The sequence below is a fragment of the Corylus avellana genome, chromosome ca9 (genome assembly GCF_901000735.1).
Source record: "Corylus avellana chromosome ca9, CavTom2PMs-1.0".
Taxonomy (NCBI): domain Eukaryota; kingdom Viridiplantae; phylum Streptophyta; class Magnoliopsida; order Fagales; family Betulaceae; genus Corylus; species Corylus avellana.
This window is the reverse complement of record NC_081549.1, coordinates 4,329,872-4,348,144: the sequence shown is the minus strand read 5'-3', so window position 1 is coordinate 4,348,144 and position 18,273 is coordinate 4,329,872. Positions and strand designations below refer to the sequence as shown.

The following is an 18,273-nucleotide window of genomic DNA, read 5'->3' as shown; positions in this document are numbered from 1 at the left end:
TCTAGTGATTCCCTTTAGTGGAACGTAAGCTTTATAAGAGCAATTCATAATTGGGAGGTGGATGTCCAAGATATATCATCTCCTGATGAATAAGGGATGGAGGGTGAAGTACAGCTCAATCCCATATTGGTCTATGGTTTGTTCTCTTATCTCTGAGGGTGGGTTGGGGTCTGAAACTTGCTTTTTTTCAACCATACCTTGGGGAAGTGGCTATGGTGCTATTTGCATGAGGCCTTGTGGATTCTAAATATGGCAACTCGTGGGGTGGTGGTATTCAAATGAGGTTCATGGGTCGTATAGGGTGAGGTTATGGAAAAATATTAGGAGCGACTGAGGGAGTTTTCTAGTCATACCAGATTTGAAGTGTGTGATGGCTCCAAGATTGAATTCTAGTATGCCATGTTGTGTGGGGATTAGATCCCTAAGGAAGCTTTCTTGGATTTGTACAATATTGCTTATGTTAGGTATGCCTCCGTGGTAGATCATTTGGAGTTATTCAGTGGAATGTAAGCTTTATCAGAGTGGCACACAATTGGGAGATGGATGTCTTTGCTTCATTTTTAAATTTGTTGTACACCTTTAGATTGAAATGGAGAGGTGAAGACAAGCTTTGTTGAGCCCCTTCCAAGATAGGGTTGTTCAGTGTTTGATCTTTCTACAATGTCCTTGTTCCTCATAATAGTACTTCTTTCCCTTTGAGAGCATTTGGTGGAACAAGGTCTCCATGAGAGTGGTGTTTTTTGCTTGGTCGTTTGTCCTACGGAAGATCCTTATCATGGATAACCTAAGGAAGCAGTATGTCATAGTGATTGATTGGTGCTGGATGTGTAAGAAGAGTGAAAGTATGTGGATCATCTTCTACTCCTTTGTGAAATTGCTAGTGCCTTATGGAATGCTATTCAGTCATGTTGGGTTTATTTTGGTTATGCCTAAATGAGTAGTAGACGTTTTCACTTGTTGGAAGGGGTTGTGTGATAGTCTTCAGAGTGCAGCAGTGTGAAAGATGGTTTTGTCCTGCTTAATGTGGTGTCTTTGGAGGAAAAGAAATCCTTCAAAGAAATGACATAAGTTTTGAAGACTGTGAGAGTATAGTGGTGAAACTAAAGTCTTTCTTCTTCAATACTCTTTACCACTGAACAACTGCTTTAGACTATCTTATTTGCCTAGTTTTTATGATTTTCTTGATCTTTTTCCTCTTGCTGTCTAGGTGTATCTCTTGTATATTTCCTGTGTACTTGGGTTGCGTCTTTGTGCTTTTCAACGTTACTTATCAATTTTTTTTTAAAATGTTATTTCATTTACTTATCAAAAAAGTAAACATTAATGTAGGAGAAAATAATATACGCCCAACATTATTTTTCTCAACAATTTGGATTATATTTTACCACTAGGATTCGCCTCATCTTAATTGTTCAGATCAATGATTATTTGGGTTTTATGGTTTTATAAACTCTCAAGTCAGTTGAATTAAACTCATAACATGTATTAACAATGAAATTAGATTTTGGCTTTTAGGTTCTAAAGAGAACCTAAGTTCTGATTTAGCATGGGGTGTCCCTTTGTTTCCTGTTGAGAACCACTGGCTTTGATGGAAAATCGAAGTATGGTGTCTTCTTACCTTGTAGGTCACAATGCCTACACACATGCGCACACATGTGTCATGCTGTTGCATGAGGTCCTTTGAATAGAAGAGCTAATTTCTTCAAGTCGTTTTATCATTTTTCAGGTCCTTAAAATTCAAAAGGAAGAGTAAAAGTGTTCCCATGCATATTATGTATATGTAGTAATCATGATTTGATCTCTTTCTCAGTTTCATTTTAAATTAATTGCATGCATTGTTCCATAATCATGCTTCAAGTCCTATTTCTTTTTTTTTTGAAGTCGGATTATTATCTCAACTACATCATTTTTGAAGACCACTTTTGTGGAAATTTGTGACAGTTGTAATTGATGATTTCATACTTTTTGCAGCTTCAACAAGTAATGGATGCATTCATTATATTTGCTTCCCAGCAAGCTGAAACTAACTCTACCTCTCAAAATATAGAACTTACTTCAGCGCAATCCTTCGGCACAGCCTCCTCGCTTAAGTTGCCACTGATGCAATTTAGCCCTTCAAGCATAAGAATAGCTCCCTTTCCAACTCGTGAATACACTGATGATGAGTTCCAGTCCATCATTAAGAATGTTATGGGTGTATTGTATGTACTTCTTGAAATTTATGTATTTGTTATTGATCCTTTTGGTTTTGTATTATATTTATCAGAAATTAATGATTATAGCTTTGATTTTATACAATGTTCTATTTTTGGTGACCTGCAACTGGGATGGGCAGGTATCTTTTGGGATTTCTCTATCCAATCTCTCGCCTGATAAGCTATTCTGTGATTGAGAAGGTTTGTTAATGGCTATGTTACTGAAATTGGCATAAAGCTGAGTACCTATCTATGCATTTAGATAATTTATATAATTTTTTTCTTTGTTCTTACAATTTAGTATAAAATGATCTATTATCTGCCTTAAGTTCGTGAAGTCAATTTAATTGTTTTATATTTCAGGAACAGAAAATAAAAGAAGGTCTCTACATGATGGGCCTAAAAGAGGGGATTTTCCATCTTTCGTGGTTTATTGCATATGCTTTGCAGGTATATTGTCATTTTTCCTTGACTGAATTATCATAATTGTCTACGTTCTCTTTGCATTTTTCATAGAGTTCAGGAAATGGTTTCTTTTCTCTCTCATTTCTATTGTATTAGTATCTGTCGGTGTTTGCTTTCTAGTGTAGACATTTAAGAATATTGTTGGCACGTCTCTATTACTGAGACACTTGGTTGAGAATGATAAGTTTCAATGAATTTAAATGTCTTCTTTGGTTGATTAATTCAATTAGGATCAGGTGATGCAATTTCGACATTGTTAAACTATTACAGTAGTGCGTATGGTTTGCAGTCTTTGGACAAAGGAGGGCATCATGTCTATATGGCATGTCCAAGCCCTGCCTGAAAGTAAGGGTTATGGTTTGATGGGATAATTAGAGGACCGTTTTGCTTGTCTGAATGGAAAAAGACCAAGCTTTTGGACAGGAATTCTCTGTCCAGGTATAATTTTCTGGGTTCTTTTGACTAGAAATGGTCAGCCCTAGGTGTACCTATGTTTATGTGTTATGAATAATATATTTTTGTTAACCATTTTACATGTTAAATTTGCTCATCTACTTGGAGTAGTTAAAGATGCTGATCTAGAGCATTCTTTCATTGTAGTTATTATCTTAATTATGCTTCATGAATGACAGGATACCTCGTAATTTGAATTTTTATTAGTGATTTATAGGAAGGAATGAGTATCCTGAGTCTTGACTGCCCGCTCCAAACCAAAATCTATAGCCATCAACATTAAAAACCAAACCAAAACCTGATGTTGACCCACGCATACCCAAACCCACCACTGCCTCCTTAAGCCACCCCCAACACCCCCCTAACCATCATTTTCATCTACTTGCCAAGGTGTTGACCCACACATACCCACACATCACGGCTGCTATTTTTGAGGTTCGGTCATGGGGTACACATCCATGACCAGATGGTGCAATAGGAAATTACTGTGGGGGAAATGGAGATTGAATTCTATTGGATCAATTATGAGATGAAAAATCTATTGAGGATGGAGTTGGAACTATGGAGTGGGTTTGTGTGTGAAGTAGTAGTGTGGTTCACCTGAAATTGAGAGCCTTGAAGGCTCGGGTTAGGAAGTTAAAAGGGGATGGCTGTTTACTTTGGTTCTGGTTTTAGGTTTTATTTTGTCTTCTTGTTGATTGGGATTTTTTGGTTCTAGCTGCCTGGTTATGCAGAGTTCTAGTGATCTTAGCTTTGTTGGGAATGGGAGACAACCAAGATATAGTAAAGAAAAAAGGGAGAAACTGAATATAATCATATATGATTCCAAAGTTGCGCCACTCCGCGCTATCTTTGAGATTGAATTTTATATATAATAATATTTCGACTACTTAAAAAAAAAAAAAATGATTGATTTGCATTATTTACATTTTTTTTCCTTTTCTTTTCATAGAGTTGCCAGTATGGATCAATGTGTATGAACTGTAGAAGTGCTGGATTAGTTAATTTATTGGCATTTGATATTCTAGTTCAGGTTTTATTGGAAGTTAGAAGGTATCTGCTTTTTCCAAATAAAAAGATTGTCATGGAGTTCTCTCTCTCTCTCCCTTTGCAGTTTGCGATTTCATCTGGGATTATTACAGCCTGCACCATGACAAGCCTTTTCAAGTATAGTGATAAGTCGGTGGTTTTTATGTACTTCTTTTCGTTTGGACTAAGTGCAATCATGCTATCATTTTTGATCTCTACATTCTTCACACGAGCCAAAACAGCTGTGGCGGTTGGAACCCTATCTTTTCTAGGTGCCTATTTTCCTTATTACACTGTCAACGACCAGGCTGTCCCTATGTAAGTAAAGGTCCTTGCTTCTTTTCTTTATTACACTGTCAACGACCAGGCTACAACTTTATGCTTTATTTATTTTATTTTTCTTTTGAAATTTAAGAAGGCTGATGGAATTCAATTGTGTTTCCTATTTCAGGATATTAAAGGTCCTTGCTTCTTTTCTTTCTCCTACAGCCTTTGCTCTAGGGTCAATTAACTTTGCTGACTATGAGCGTGCTCAAGTTGGACTTCGTTGGAGCAACATATGGCGGGTATGCTCTGTATCTGGGGTTTTGTGCTACTGCTATTTAGTTTAAACCTTCTTTGTGTGCGTGTCTAACATTTTGAGGAATTGATCTGTATAGGCATCATCTGGAGTGAATTTTGTGGTCTGTCTCCTGATGATGTTGCTTGATGCACTGCTGTATTGTGTGATTGGTCTTTACCTGGATAAGGTATATCTTTAAGCTCTAAATATTTTCTATCAAGATTGTTTAGTTTGCTTTAGTGAATAGTTGTCTTACTGCTTTGTGTGTTTATTTTTAGAAAATATGCATATTGGTATGATGTTTCTGGCATTCTGTGGGTTGCTAGCACGGAAAAAAATGCTAACTTGGAATTTTACGGGAATCCATTTTGTTGTTGGTAGAGTTTTACACATGGATAGATTTCACAGTTCAAATGGTATAAGATTGCTTTATGTTGATGTGGATAAATTGTCCTGTCAAGTTGTCTGGTCTCCTGTGCTAATTTATATAATCAAATTTATATTTTAAAGAGGGTTTCTTGTCCTCTTAATTTTTCTCTTAAGTTTACCATATTGGAGAGATTGGTATTTATTTTCTTATACTATGAGCAGTCACTCTTGGTCTACCGATTATGTTCATAATGACATCAGCTTAAAAAGCTAAGATTTCAAGCCATATGAGGTTGATCAAGGCTTTAGTTTGTTCCAAAATGATAATAATTTGAAGGTGTTAGACCTTTCTTTTTCCCTTAAAAAACTAACAAAAAATATGTGATGTGGTATGTCTTGGTCTAAAGAATGTATATCAAATTATATCAAGCTATCCAAAGGCCATCAGTTGATAAATGTTGACATTTTACTTATAAAAAAAAAAATTGACATTTTATACCAGGAATCTTTCAGATGGGCTCTTATTTTGAACAATTGATAGATTTATTAAGTGATTTTGATTAACTGTTAGTGTTTTCATTATTACTTATCAAAAAAAAAAAAACTGTTAGTGTTGTCATTATTCCATTAGCAGGCTATGGATAAGCCTCTTTACTGTGCCTCCTCTTTCTGCGTTACCTTACATGCAATGAAAATGTTCAAAATTTGTTCATGTAATCAGGTCCTTCCCAGGGAGAATGGACTACGTTATCCATGGCACTTCATATTCCATAGGTGCTTCTGGAAAAAGAAAAGTATTGTTGAACATCATGCTTCCAGTTTAAAAGTTACATTTAGTGATAAGATTTTGAAGAAAAAGGCAAGTTTTTCTGGTAAAGATACTTTTGAACCTGCCGTGGAAGCGATAAGCTTGGACATGAAGCAACAAGAGCTTGATGGCAGGTATATGCACTATAATTTGAATGCGTTAGTGTTACTTATCAAAAAAAAATTTTGAATGCGTTAGTGTTTGTGCATTTAAAATGATACTTTCCTCACATTCTTATTTTGTACACTCCATGTGTATTTGGGTTGTTTACTTTAGAACTTCTCCATAGATTTATTACTAATAAAAAAGGTCTTTTATTCAACCTGTAGATGCATCCAAATTAGGAATCTGCATAAGGTGTATGCTACGAAGAAGGGGAAATGTTGTGCTGTTAACTCGTTGAAGTTGACCTTGTATGAAAATCAGATTCTTGCTCTTCTAGGTGAGTGTATTCTTTATACTTTCTTCATTGTATGTCGATTTCATTTTTTGTTTTTTTAATTGCTTGCCTGATTCCCAATATCCTAATATCCTTATTAATGGTCATAACTCAAGTGTTTTCTCTTTAGTTTGTGATTAATACCTACCATAGGTTATAGGATTGTATTTGTAACTCAACGGTTTATCTTGGTTTCATTTTGTTGTTCTTTCTTTGTTGGAGAAAGAAAGAATAAACCCCATGTTTAGAAGAAACTGTGTTAGTCTGAGGTCTCCAGTTCAAAAGTTGAAGACTAATTGAATCAGATCTACCTGGATCAGAAAAAAGTATGTTAAACTGTCTGCCGATAATGTGTGTGTGTGTGTCTATATATATATATATATATATAAGTAAAGCAAATTTATTAAAAGCGCAAGGGGTGCAACCCCAAGTACACAAGAGAGAACACCCAATAAGATCAAGAAGAACAAGGAAAAAGACCACAAAAATCTGCAAAGTTGAAGGCGTCAAAAAGGGCATTAACAGAGTTCCATTAGAAGAGGGATTTAAGGAATCTTAGCTGTAGATCCGAGCTCGTCTTCTCTCAATCCTGGAAACTTCGAGCATTCCTTTCTCTCCAAATGCACCGCATTAAACAAGAAGAGATTACATTCCAAACAATATTAAGATCATTCCTGACCATGTTGTTTGAGATTTTGACCAATATTATGATTTTGTATGGTTGGTACTTTGTCCATACATGAACTGACTTGTCTCCGTGATCTATCTAGGTCTCTTCCCTGCTTTGCTGCCATAAACTTCAGCATAAGAATTTCATGGTCAGATGGTCACCCTTCTAATGTATCATTCTTAGGATTAATGCCTTCAATCCATTAAACTGCACTAAGATTTTTCACGCTTGACAACATTGTTTGACTCTTATTCTGAGTTTCAACCATTTCTAACATGTTACATGTCCTTTTCAAGAGTGACCCTGTTTAATGCCAGTGAGCTCTAGCTTAAATTGCACCTTCCCCCTTGTAAGAATATGGTGGAGAGTTATAGAGTTGAAGAAAAGGGTGCTCCAAACACTTTTCTCATGGAGAGTATTGTGGCATTCTTCTCAAGTTTCAACGCTTGCGGAATTCCTAGAATTTTGTGTCATTTTCAGTTTAAAGCTTGTTTTGTGGGCTCTTTTGAATATTTCCTGTGTACATGGGTTGCACCCCTTGCGCTTTTAATACATTGATATTATCTATAAAAAAAAAAAAAAAAGAATATGGTGGAGAGTGATCTTGTGTGTTTAAAAATCAATGGGTGTATGTATAAGGTATTAATTAAGAGAAATGCTAGATTGAGAGAAATGCTAGATGTTTCGAGGACTTGTCTAGGAACATTGAGGATCTCACTCACTTTTTCTTGTACACCCTATTCACTTGGACTGCTGGTTGGCTAGCACCCTTAGTGATTAGTTTCCCTGATTTCCTTCTTATGTTCTCTTCTTCTTTTTCTCCCTCTTAGTCGCTCTCTTGTATACTTCCTGTGTACTAGGGTTGCGCCCCTCTGCGTTTTGATAATGCATATTTACTTATCAAAAAAAAAAAAGAAGAGAAGATTCAGCCCCGTTTAATTTTAGCCTAGATAAACTTAGAGCGACTATCCTCATTAAGTCCCTTTTGTCATAAAGAGCATATTCACAGGAAAAAGTCTAGTCATCGGGTGTATGCATAACTCTTTTTTTTGATAAATTATGCATAACTTACTAGTCAAAAGAGCAAAATAGCTAAACAACTAATACAAGTGTACAATTGAAGTTGATTTTTAAAGTGGCCTGGTTTTTTTTGATAAGTAATGAGAAATATCATTAAAAGTATAAAGTCCCCCTAAGTACACATAAAGTATACAAAAGGAACGCCTAGAAAAAAGAAGCAAGAAGAACAAAATAAAAAAACCTAGCCAAAGAGGCCTGTAAAAGCCCAGAAAGGTTGCTACAATAATACATTACTTTCTAGAGTACATTTGCTTCCCTTTAACATAACGTTTTTTGAAGTAGTCCTTCATAGTCCACACACTCATTGTTCCATAAGAACACCTTATTCATTTGATGACTTCATGGACTTAAATAAGCTTATTGTGGATTAAGTATAATATCACCTTTTGGTTGAGGAAGACAACCTTACTCATCAGCTCCTCAGTTGCTTAAGATTCGCTCTTCAGATTTTTCTTTTCTCCTCATTGTTAAGTAGCTCGGTGGTGCTTATGTACTAGGATACTATGTTAAAGTAGCCAACCCAAAAGCTTCAGCTTGTATGTGGAGAGGCCCATTAAGTACGTATACTTGTACCCAAGCATACATCCATCCGAAGTAGAATTCCTTAACAATACTGGGTGTTGGTCCTTGGAGTTTCTCATAAGGGAAAATTATACTTACCCCCTTCAATCTACCACGTAATTTGCAATGTCCCTCAAATTTTTCAATTTGGTTAATGACAATGTACCTTACTGATCTACTATTAGGATTGCAATGTCCTCTTCCGCCCCTAAAATGAGAAAAATACCCTGCATAAAAAAAAATTGACAAGAAATTCAGAAAAAAGCAAAAAAATCTGAATAGACCAAAGTGATGCCTTTTTTCTGAAATTTTTAATTTTATACAAAGTATTTTTGTCATTTTGGATCACAGAAGGGGCACATTGAGACTCCAATGGTAGATCAATTGGGTATGTTAACAAAATCAAAAGATTGGGAGGACATTGCAAATTGCGTGGTAGCCTTTTTTTTTTGGGAGGGGGGAGATTAAGTTTTTCCCTTCTTATAAAGAAGCAAAAATAAAATTGACAGAAATACCTATGGTTGTGCTTCCTTATCTGCTAGATACTAAATGCATTTGTCTTTACCTACCCCCATTATTAGAAGCTTGCCTATTGCATTTCTTGACATATATCATTACTTTGGTGTGTTGAATTTGGATTTTTGAAGGGCACAATGGAGCTGGAAAAAGTACAACCATTTCAATGCTTGTTGGCCTTCTTCATCCTACTTCAGGAGATGCTACGGTTTTTGGAAAGAATATCATAACAGACATGGTGAGTTTTGTGTTTTTAGATGAGTCGCCTCCACTCTTCTCCCTTTATTCGATGTTTGATGATTTCCCATGCTTAAAACTATTTGCCCATAGAGACAAGGTTTCTGGCAGAGTGGTTAGATGTATTTACATTTGGTTTTGTGGTTGTTTTGCTGTTTGAGTTGGACAATTACCCAAAATTCTTGTAAGAGCATAACAAAAATTAGACACCAATTGTTGGGGTGTTTGACTTGTTAGATACTTCCAAGCAGCTAGCTGTATCTGGATGGTTTGAGCTCCTTTGTAATTAATATTTTTCTTCTTTAATTTGGCCTTATTTGTTCTTTTGCATGGATCACTTAAACATTTACAATTTGAAAATATATGGATTTCATATGCTATATATGAGCTTTGTTTTTGTTTTTTGTTTTTTTGAAATTGTAAAAAAATAAGGTTAAAAGATATCACCTGCATCTGCATAGTTGTGTCCTCGTCTCTGGATTTCAGACGGCTGCCATGCTCTACACCCTCTATATGTCTCAAAACAAGATATTTATGTCTGCTGAAGATCATAGCTGGTAAGGAAACATGGGAATCCTATTAGATTAGTATTACAATATTCTTAGACACCTGATTTTATGACCTGGTTTGATATGAGTGCACAAGTATGCTAAATAAGAAGTCACTTGAGCAGATTTTATTTGTTCACTACATGCAGCTTTGTACATACCCATTGAGTTTGTGTTGCACACAGGCTCTGTAACTATTAAGGAGTCAAACTTGACATGAGAATCTATGAAGCAGTGTTCAAAGAATGGTTTTTTCTTTTTTTCTTTTTTATCTTTTATCTTTGGTTTGATTATACTGCTGAAGCGTCCAATAATAGTTATAACTGGCATGCTCCATTATCTTATCATTTGTATTATTTACTCATTCCAGCAAATGTGTGGTGCTTACACTGTTAATTTTAGGAGTTCACAATTTAAACCATTTACTAGCAATCTATTCTTGTTAATATTTGGTAAAGTTTGCCCTATTCTTTTGGAAGTAGAGTTGAATTTTTGTTTGATCTTGTGATCAATTTGAATCTGTTTTGCAGGATGAGATACGGAAGGGATTAGGTGTGTGCCCTCAAAATGATATTCTTTTTCCAGAATTGACCGTAAGTAAGAAGCATATTTCATTTTCAATTTTCCGTATAGTAACATATTTGAAACTGTAATAGCTTTAAGATGTATTCTTAAGATAGTAACATGAAGTTTTTTTTTTTTTCAAGTTAGATCCTTGATTGGCAGTTGTTACAGAATGACGAAGCTTGTCCAATAAATTGAATGCTATACATGATCATTAGAAATTGTTTTGCATGTTTAATCTTCTCACTTGTACTAGAAAACAGGCTTCACAATCTTGTATGCCGGATACCTTTTATGCAGATACAGCGTAGGCACTCACTCTCTTAGGTCTTGTGCAGATACATCATAAAATTCAATTTTTCACTTTGCAATGGATATCACCTTGAATGCTTGGTTTTTTTGTTACCACAATGTCAGAAGTAATGAATATACATTACTAGTTGTACCAATCGTTTAAGTTAATAGGAAATGGTGAATTTAATCATTTTAATTTATATTCTAACATAATAGTGTAAGTAATTGCTCTAATGAATCTTAAATCTACCCTTGTCAATAATATTCTATGCTGATTTTCTTGCAGATAATGACTTCCATGATGCTAATAGAACATCTTATATTTTCGATTTTTTAGCTCTAGCTATCTGATCTTTATTGAATGCATTTTCTTTAGTAGCAATGTCTTATTCAATGGTATTATCTAATTAAGTTGCTAGATACTTATATACCCTGGTTTCTAGTTTTGATGAGATGAATTACTCTATCCAGGTGAGAGAGCATTTGGAAATTTTTGCTATATTGAAGGGTGTGAAGGAAGAATTTTTGGAGAGAGTTGTTACAGATATGATTGATGAAGTGAGTTCCTCTTCGCTCTACTAGAGTCTTGCTTGCTTGTGTTAGTTTAGTATTCTCAAATGTTTATTGTTTCCTGTGCGCTTTTTTAACTATCAGGTCTATGACTCCTGGAATTGTTTGATATTTGCTAATGCTAAATGATAGACTGTGAAGGAACGTTTCCCCTTTTATTATGTTTCTCCTTGGTGGATAAAATATAATAGTTAAAGATGTGGTCCCCGACCATTTGAATTGGCACAATATACAACTAAATTGAGCAATCTCATGACTTGTTCCTTTAGATAAAGCCTGGTACAATTTAGAATTTATTTAGAAACTGCGTGACTTGTTCATTTAGATAGAAATGTTTCTGTCCTATAGGTTCTTTCGATGAATTACTTATTTATGTATTTAAAAAAAAAAAAAAAAAAAATCAAAAAACAAAAAACTGAGCTCTCTTGGGAAAATGACGTGTGTTACGCCATAGAGAGGGGGGCTTTGTGGCAATTGGTGGTGGAAGCATATATGAGAGCATGTGGGATGGGTGGTTTAAATTTGTGAGATTTGGGATGGGAGATAGGTCTAAGATTAGGTTTTGGCATGACGTATGGTGCGGAGATCAGACTTTGAAGGAAGCTTTCTCGGTGTCGTTTAATATTGTTTGCTTCAAGGAGGCCTCGGTGGCAGAACATATGCTATTCCTGAATAATACCTGTTAGTGGAACATTACTTTTATCATATCCGTGCATGATTGGGAGTTGGAAATCGTCATTTTGTTCGTTAATCTCTTTTACTCCATTAGGTTCAATCGAGGGTGTGAGGATAGGATCTGTTAGATCCCTTCCAAAAGGCAAACATTTGAGGTCAGATCTTTTTATCATGCGCTTAGCCCCTTGCTGATCTTTCTTTCCCTTGGAAGAGCATTTAGAGAAATAAGGCTCATCCGAGAGTAGCTTTCTTGGTTTGGACAGCAGCATGAGGGAGGATCTTGACCTTGGACAACCTTAGAAAGAGGCACGTTATAGTGATGGATTGGTGTTGCTTGTGCAAGAAGTGCAGAGAATCCTTCAATCATTTTCTGTTCCACTGTGACATAGCTAGAGACTTGTGGGTTTTAGTTTTCTCTCTTTTTGGGATAAAGTGGGTAATGCCCCATTGGGTGGGTGGAGTTATTGGCTACTTGGAGAGGCAAGTTTAGTAGTAGTCACTGTAATTTAGAAGTCTGGAGGATGGCTTCCCTTTGCGTGATGTGGTGTATCTGAAGAGAGTACAATTCCAAAATTTGAAGATTATGAGAGAACATTGGTAGAGATAAAAGCTATAATGTTCAAAATTCTTTACGAGTGGATGGTTGCTATCATTAATTCTTGCTTTTCATATTTTTTAGAATTTATGGATTTGCTTTTTTCTTCTCTCTAATTGGGTGTCTATCTTATATACTTTTTGTGTACTCGGATTGCGTCCCACTTTTAATAAGATTAATTTATCCAAAAAAGATGTTCATCCTCTATAACCTCTCTTTTCTGTGGTTATACCTAAATTGGTTTTACTATGAGTTAGATTTCTTTTTCTTTTCTACGTAAACCCTTGCTTTTGTTTGTTATAAAATGATTCAATTATCACAAGAAAACCAAGTTTCCAACTTGTTTGAATGGTCAACATCTTAATGGAAAGTAGAGTACCTGGCAACAGTATATACTGATTGTTCTAGACTCTATAGACATCATACTGTGTAGTATGGACTTTCTATGACATACATGGTCATCATATGGAGTTGATTGAAATTGTAGATCTTAGTATATTTATTTTTGCTGTTTATTCTGCTGGCTTGCTTTATGTTATTTAATCCCCTTATCCGATGTGCTATGATATTTGACTACTGTAAAACATTTGAGTTCGTCCTTTTTTGTTTTTGTTTTTGTTTTTTGTTTTTTTGTTTTTTGTTTTTTGTTTTTTTTTTTGTGATTTCTATGCTTTGGAATTAAGGTAGGATGGTTCTTTTTCTGCTGTTATTATGGCCAGGTGGGTTTGGCTGATAAAACCAGTACAACTGTTAAGGCTCTTTCTGGTGGCATGAAGAGGAAATTGTCTCTTGGAATTGCACTAATCGGAGATAGCAAGGTGGTGAAACAATTTGGTTGCACATTTTTGTTACTTAAGCGTTTACTGAGATGGTTCCTTCTTTTTGTCATTACAGGTTATTATTCTCGATGAACCTACTAGTGGAATGGATCCATACTCAATGCGCTTGACGTGGCAGTTAATAAAAAAAATAAAAAAGGGCAGGATAATATTACTGACAACACACTCGATGGATGAAGCTGATGAACTAGGAGATCGAATAGCTATTATGGCGAATGGTTCATTGAGATGCTGTGGAAGGTATATCCTCTCATAAATAAATTTCTGATCTTCATTTTCTTTTTCTTCTTCTTCTTCCTTGACGTAGTAGGGTGCAAGATAAGAAGATGGCATACTTCAATTTTCCATTGAAGCCCAAGTTTCTTAGACGGAACCAAATAGAAAGCCTCATTATTTCCCCTAGGCATTACTGAATTATGTATGCATTCTTATTGCTATGTAAAATTCATGAGTTATACAGGACAATTAGCATCACATTACTCTTTAACTTTTAGTTCATATGCGATTTCATCAGTGTGTAAGACTCTTGTCTATCAATTGATCCTTATTCATTAGGCCAGTAGGAAATAAGCCAACAAGCATAACTTGCTTTTATTGTCTGTCATCACTTGCAAGATTCATCATAACCAAGTACATCAATTTGAAATTCATCTTAGAAGGAAAGTAGACCTCATCACAACCAGTGGAGGAAATCTAGTTAGCTCAACGACCTTGCTGTAGGCTGTGGAAGGTGAATTGACTAACATTCTATGATAGAAAGTAGTCATTCGTTTTTTTGCCTTCTTACAGGATCTTATATTCTTTTTTGGCTTTATGTTCTTCTTTTTACCTTTAGTGGGGCCTATCTTTGTATATATCTTGTGTACTAGAGTTGCGCTCCTCTTTCCAATTTTCAATGAATTACTTATTTATCAAAAAAAAAAAAAAAAAAAAGGATCTTATATTCTTTTCACTACATTTTTCACTTTAATGCTTTTGTTTCTCTACAAAAGGAAAGAGATGATGGGAATGTGCTTTTGATCTAGAAGATGACACATTGATATGTCTGTTGTTGAATTGATAAACATGGAGAACTGACAAATTCTTATTCTTAAGAAGTGTGTTGATCAATTTTATTTTACTTATAGGTTATATTATAGTATAATGAAAATTATCTCTTTCTTTCTTTCCTCATTTACTTTGTTGCCAACTATTTTCATATGTAATCATTCTTGAAGGAAATGAAAAAGGAAAAAAAGAAAAGAAAAGAAAAGAAAATAAGAAGCTCCAGTTTAATTGAATATCTTCCTCTTTCTGCTCTTCCCCTTCTTACCATTCCTCGGTACAGTCATTCCGAAAGTCCTTCTGAGGATGATCAAAGCTCTTTGTCAAACTTGAGCCCTTCGAGTTGGCCTCCATTATTGGAATGTAAATGTTGTAACTAATTGAATAATATGTGAAAAAAAAATTCAACACATTGTCTTTGGGTTTATGAAAAGTGTTAAATATCTCTAAAATTCCTTGTTCTGAATGCTCATTATTTCAACAGTTCCCTTTTCTTGAAGCATCAGTATGGGGTTGGTTATACACTAACACTAGTGAAGGTGTGTTCCAATTTTCATTTATTTTCTTCTTCATTCATTGGATGGCTGTTTCCTTATATTTGTTTAGCACTGACATGCTATCTGCTGGCTTTATGTTCTCCTCCTTTCAGTCTGCACCTACTGCCCCAGTAGCTTCTGATATTGTACACCGTCATATTCCATCGGCAACATGTGTGAGTGAGGTACTGCTCTCACTTTATAACTCAAGTAGATAGACCTGATGTTGCTACTGCTGATCTTCCCTTTCACTTGCAGGTTGGAACCGAGATTTCCTTCAAGCTTCCTTTAGCATCTTCATCATCTTTTGAAAGTATGTTTAGGGAAATTGAAAGTTGCATGAGTAGATCAGTTGGTAACTCTGAAACAAGTGGGTGTGAGGACAAAGACTATCTGGGCATTGAAAGTTATGGTATATCTGTAACAACTCTGGAGGAGGTATTCCTGAGAGTTGCAGGATGTGACTATGATGAAGTGGAATGCATTGAGCGTAATGAAGGCTTTCTTTTACCTGATGCTGCGATTTCTCTTGCTTCTCATGATCATGCTCCCAAAAAGTATTTGTATTCAAAACTTCATGGAAATTACAAATGCATTCTTGGGGTCATATCAACCATAGTGGGCAGAGCTTGTGGTTTAATTTTTGCTACAGTTTTGAGTTTCATAAACTTCTTAAGTATGCAGTGCTGTTGCTGTTGTTTCATTTCAAGGTCAACATTTTGGCAACATTCTAGAGCATTATTCATAAAAAGGATGACATCTGCTCGGAGAGACCGGAAAACAATTGTTTTCCAGCTTCTAATTCCTGCAGTCTTCTTGCTTTTTGGACTTTTTTTGCTCAAGCTCAAACCACATCCTGATCAGCGGCCTCTGACCTTTACAACTTCACAATTTAATCCTCTATTACGTGGTGATGGTGGTGGTGGTCCAATTCCTTTTGATCTATCCTGGCCTATTGCAAAGGAGGTTTGTTAGTCACGTTAATTCATGTTGGTGCTCCTTGTTTTTCTTTGTGATGTCTTGTCTTATAGTCTTCAAAGTAGTAGATTTAACTAATTGTTGATGGTATGAGAATGTAGTGATTTCTTCCTCTAAAAAGCTATTTATGCTGTAGATTGCACAGTATGTTGAAGGCGGGTGGATTCAAAGCTTTAAACCAAGTACATATAAATTCTCAGATTCAGAAAAGACATTAGCTGATGCAATCGAGGCGGCTGGGCCATCTTTGGGTCCAGTTTTACTTTCTATGAGTGAATTTTTGATGTCTAGCTTTAACGAATCCTACCAGTCAAGGTGTGTTAACCTGAATATCTGATTTACTTCATTCTTTTTGACTTTCTGTCATTTGTTAAGATGATGTTAGTATGACTAATGGAAATTAAAATCACAGTCATGGAAACAATTTTTGTAATAATAGAACTGAAATGTACACTTCTGATGATGGACAAAAGTGATGAAAAGGACTATAGCCAATTTTTATAACGAGTTAATTCTTAGAATCCACTACTAGCCGTAGAATATACTAGGAACCCTTGAATCCACAATGTGAAAAGAAGAGAAATTCTTAGGATTTATATTGATAACTGAATAATTGATTAACAACATTCTTTCTTGGAGAGTAGTACATCCCAGTATTTTTATACTATTAGTATTACAGTCATTCAACCCTGAAAGTACAATCGGACTAATGATAGTCAATTTTCTTGAGACTTGTAAGAGTTGATCGGCAATTTGCCAAAATAAAAATATAACAGATGGATATCCAACAACATGGATTACTGGAAATAAACTTGAGTATTGTAAGTGTATATAAGAATGTAATCATGGTTACATGCAGGTATGGGGCGATTGTGATGGATGACCAGAATGAAGATGGAAGTCTAGGGTACACTGTACTACACAACAGCTCTTGTCAGCATGCTGCTCCAACTTTTATCAATTTAATGAATGCTGCGATTCTTAGGCTCGCTACGCATAACAAAAATATGACAATTCAAACACGTAATCATCCTTTGCCAATGACGGAAAGCCAGCGCTTGCAACGCCATGTACACTACTCCTTTCATTTTAATATGATTTATCCATAAAGTATGATTATTTGACAGCTGTTGCCACAAAGTTACCTTTTGCACATATGTAAAGAATGATGCATTAAACCTTCAAAAGAAAATATCAAGAAGAAATATCAAATCGACATGCTTGGCAAGATGATTTAGCTCCTCCTTACCATGAAAAAGCTTGACACTTTTCATTAAGTGGATTAGGAATTGAATCATTTATAATGTTTTATTTTCCATTACGTCGTTATCTTGTAGCATACTAGACTCTTTTGGGATTTTGATTAATGCATTCCTGTCATTTTGTGACTTTTATTTGATAGATTATCTAGGGATGCCATGGAATGTGGAATGTGGGAAAATTTCTAAAATTGTAGTGCACCAAGTTAAATAGTCTAGATATCTTTTAGTTTACCTCTAGGAAGAAAGGGTCAAGCAGGCATCCTTCTTGAAAGAGTGTTAGAATGCAAATTGTCTTTTGAATGACATATCACAAGTCATTAAACATTCTCCAATCAATAGACTTTATAGTGTCTGCCAGCTAAAACCTTCATTTTTTTTTTTCTCTTCATTAAGATTCATCTATTTTCATTTTAAATTTGTAGGATCTTGATGCATTTTCTGCAGCAGTTATTGTTAGCATTGCCTTCTCTTTCATTCCTGCCTCATTTGCGGTTCCCATTGTAAAGGTATTTTCTAGAAAGCTACATCTCAAATATCTACTTTAGCAACTGTGTATGGCATTTCTTACCCCATCATTTGCTGTCATTTAAAGTCTACTTATCTGAAAAAAGAAGAACAATAAAAGTGTCGCTTGAAGTGTGAAATTAACTCAACGACCCCAAACAACACCCAGAGGGGGGTGAATACATGTTTTTCAATAATCCCAACCAACAAAAATATTGTAACGACACACAATATCACCAAAACTAAATAAAATAATAAACAGAGTAAACACAACAATTTTGGTGACGAAGTGGAAACCTTTTGAAGAACTCTTCAAAAGTAAAACCACGTCGAGGCAGCCAAACTTTGGAAACTGATCCACTATAGAACATTAAAATTAAAATCAGTTTATGCTTCGTGTGGGTTCGGGTTAGAGGGCTTTTGGTGTTTTGAGGGTTTTCCGGATTTTGTGGGTTTTTCTTGTTGTTTTGTTTGGATTTT

At 35.3% G+C, this 18,273-nt stretch overlaps 1 protein-coding gene across 2 annotated transcripts in view; it reads left to right on the top strand.

The window, feature by feature from the left end:
- Positions 1-18,273, top strand: part of LOC132162608 (ABC transporter A family member 1) — a 37,044-nt gene that overhangs the window by 6,288 nt on the left and 12,483 nt on the right. Inside the window, exons 6-24 of one of the 2 annotated variants that reach the window (XM_059572881.1) lie at positions 1,972-2,201; positions 2,336-2,396; positions 2,559-2,645; positions 4,228-4,460; positions 4,594-4,708; positions 4,802-4,891; positions 5,795-6,015; positions 6,211-6,323; positions 9,279-9,385; positions 10,463-10,525; positions 11,262-11,348; positions 13,350-13,448; positions 13,525-13,709; positions 14,998-15,052; positions 15,163-15,234; positions 15,308-16,015; positions 16,164-16,342; positions 16,887-17,097; positions 17,712-17,795. In XM_059572881.1, the coding sequence (XP_059428864.1) occupies positions 1,972-2,201; positions 2,336-2,396; positions 2,559-2,645; positions 4,228-4,460; positions 4,594-4,708; positions 4,802-4,891; positions 5,795-6,015; positions 6,211-6,323; positions 9,279-9,385; positions 10,463-10,525; positions 11,262-11,348; positions 13,350-13,448; positions 13,525-13,709; positions 14,998-15,052; positions 15,163-15,234; positions 15,308-16,015; positions 16,164-16,342; positions 16,887-17,097; positions 17,712-17,795 (3,000 nt within the window). Of the gene's footprint in view, positions 1-1,971; positions 2,202-2,335; positions 2,433-2,558; positions 2,646-4,227; positions 4,461-4,593; positions 4,709-4,801; positions 4,892-5,794; positions 6,016-6,210; positions 6,324-9,278; positions 9,386-10,462; positions 10,526-11,261; positions 11,349-13,349; positions 13,449-13,524; positions 13,710-14,997; positions 15,053-15,162; positions 15,235-15,307; positions 16,016-16,163; positions 16,343-16,886; positions 17,098-17,711; positions 17,796-18,273 lie in introns of those variants that run through there. The other variant, XM_059572882.1, reaches the window with a different exon arrangement.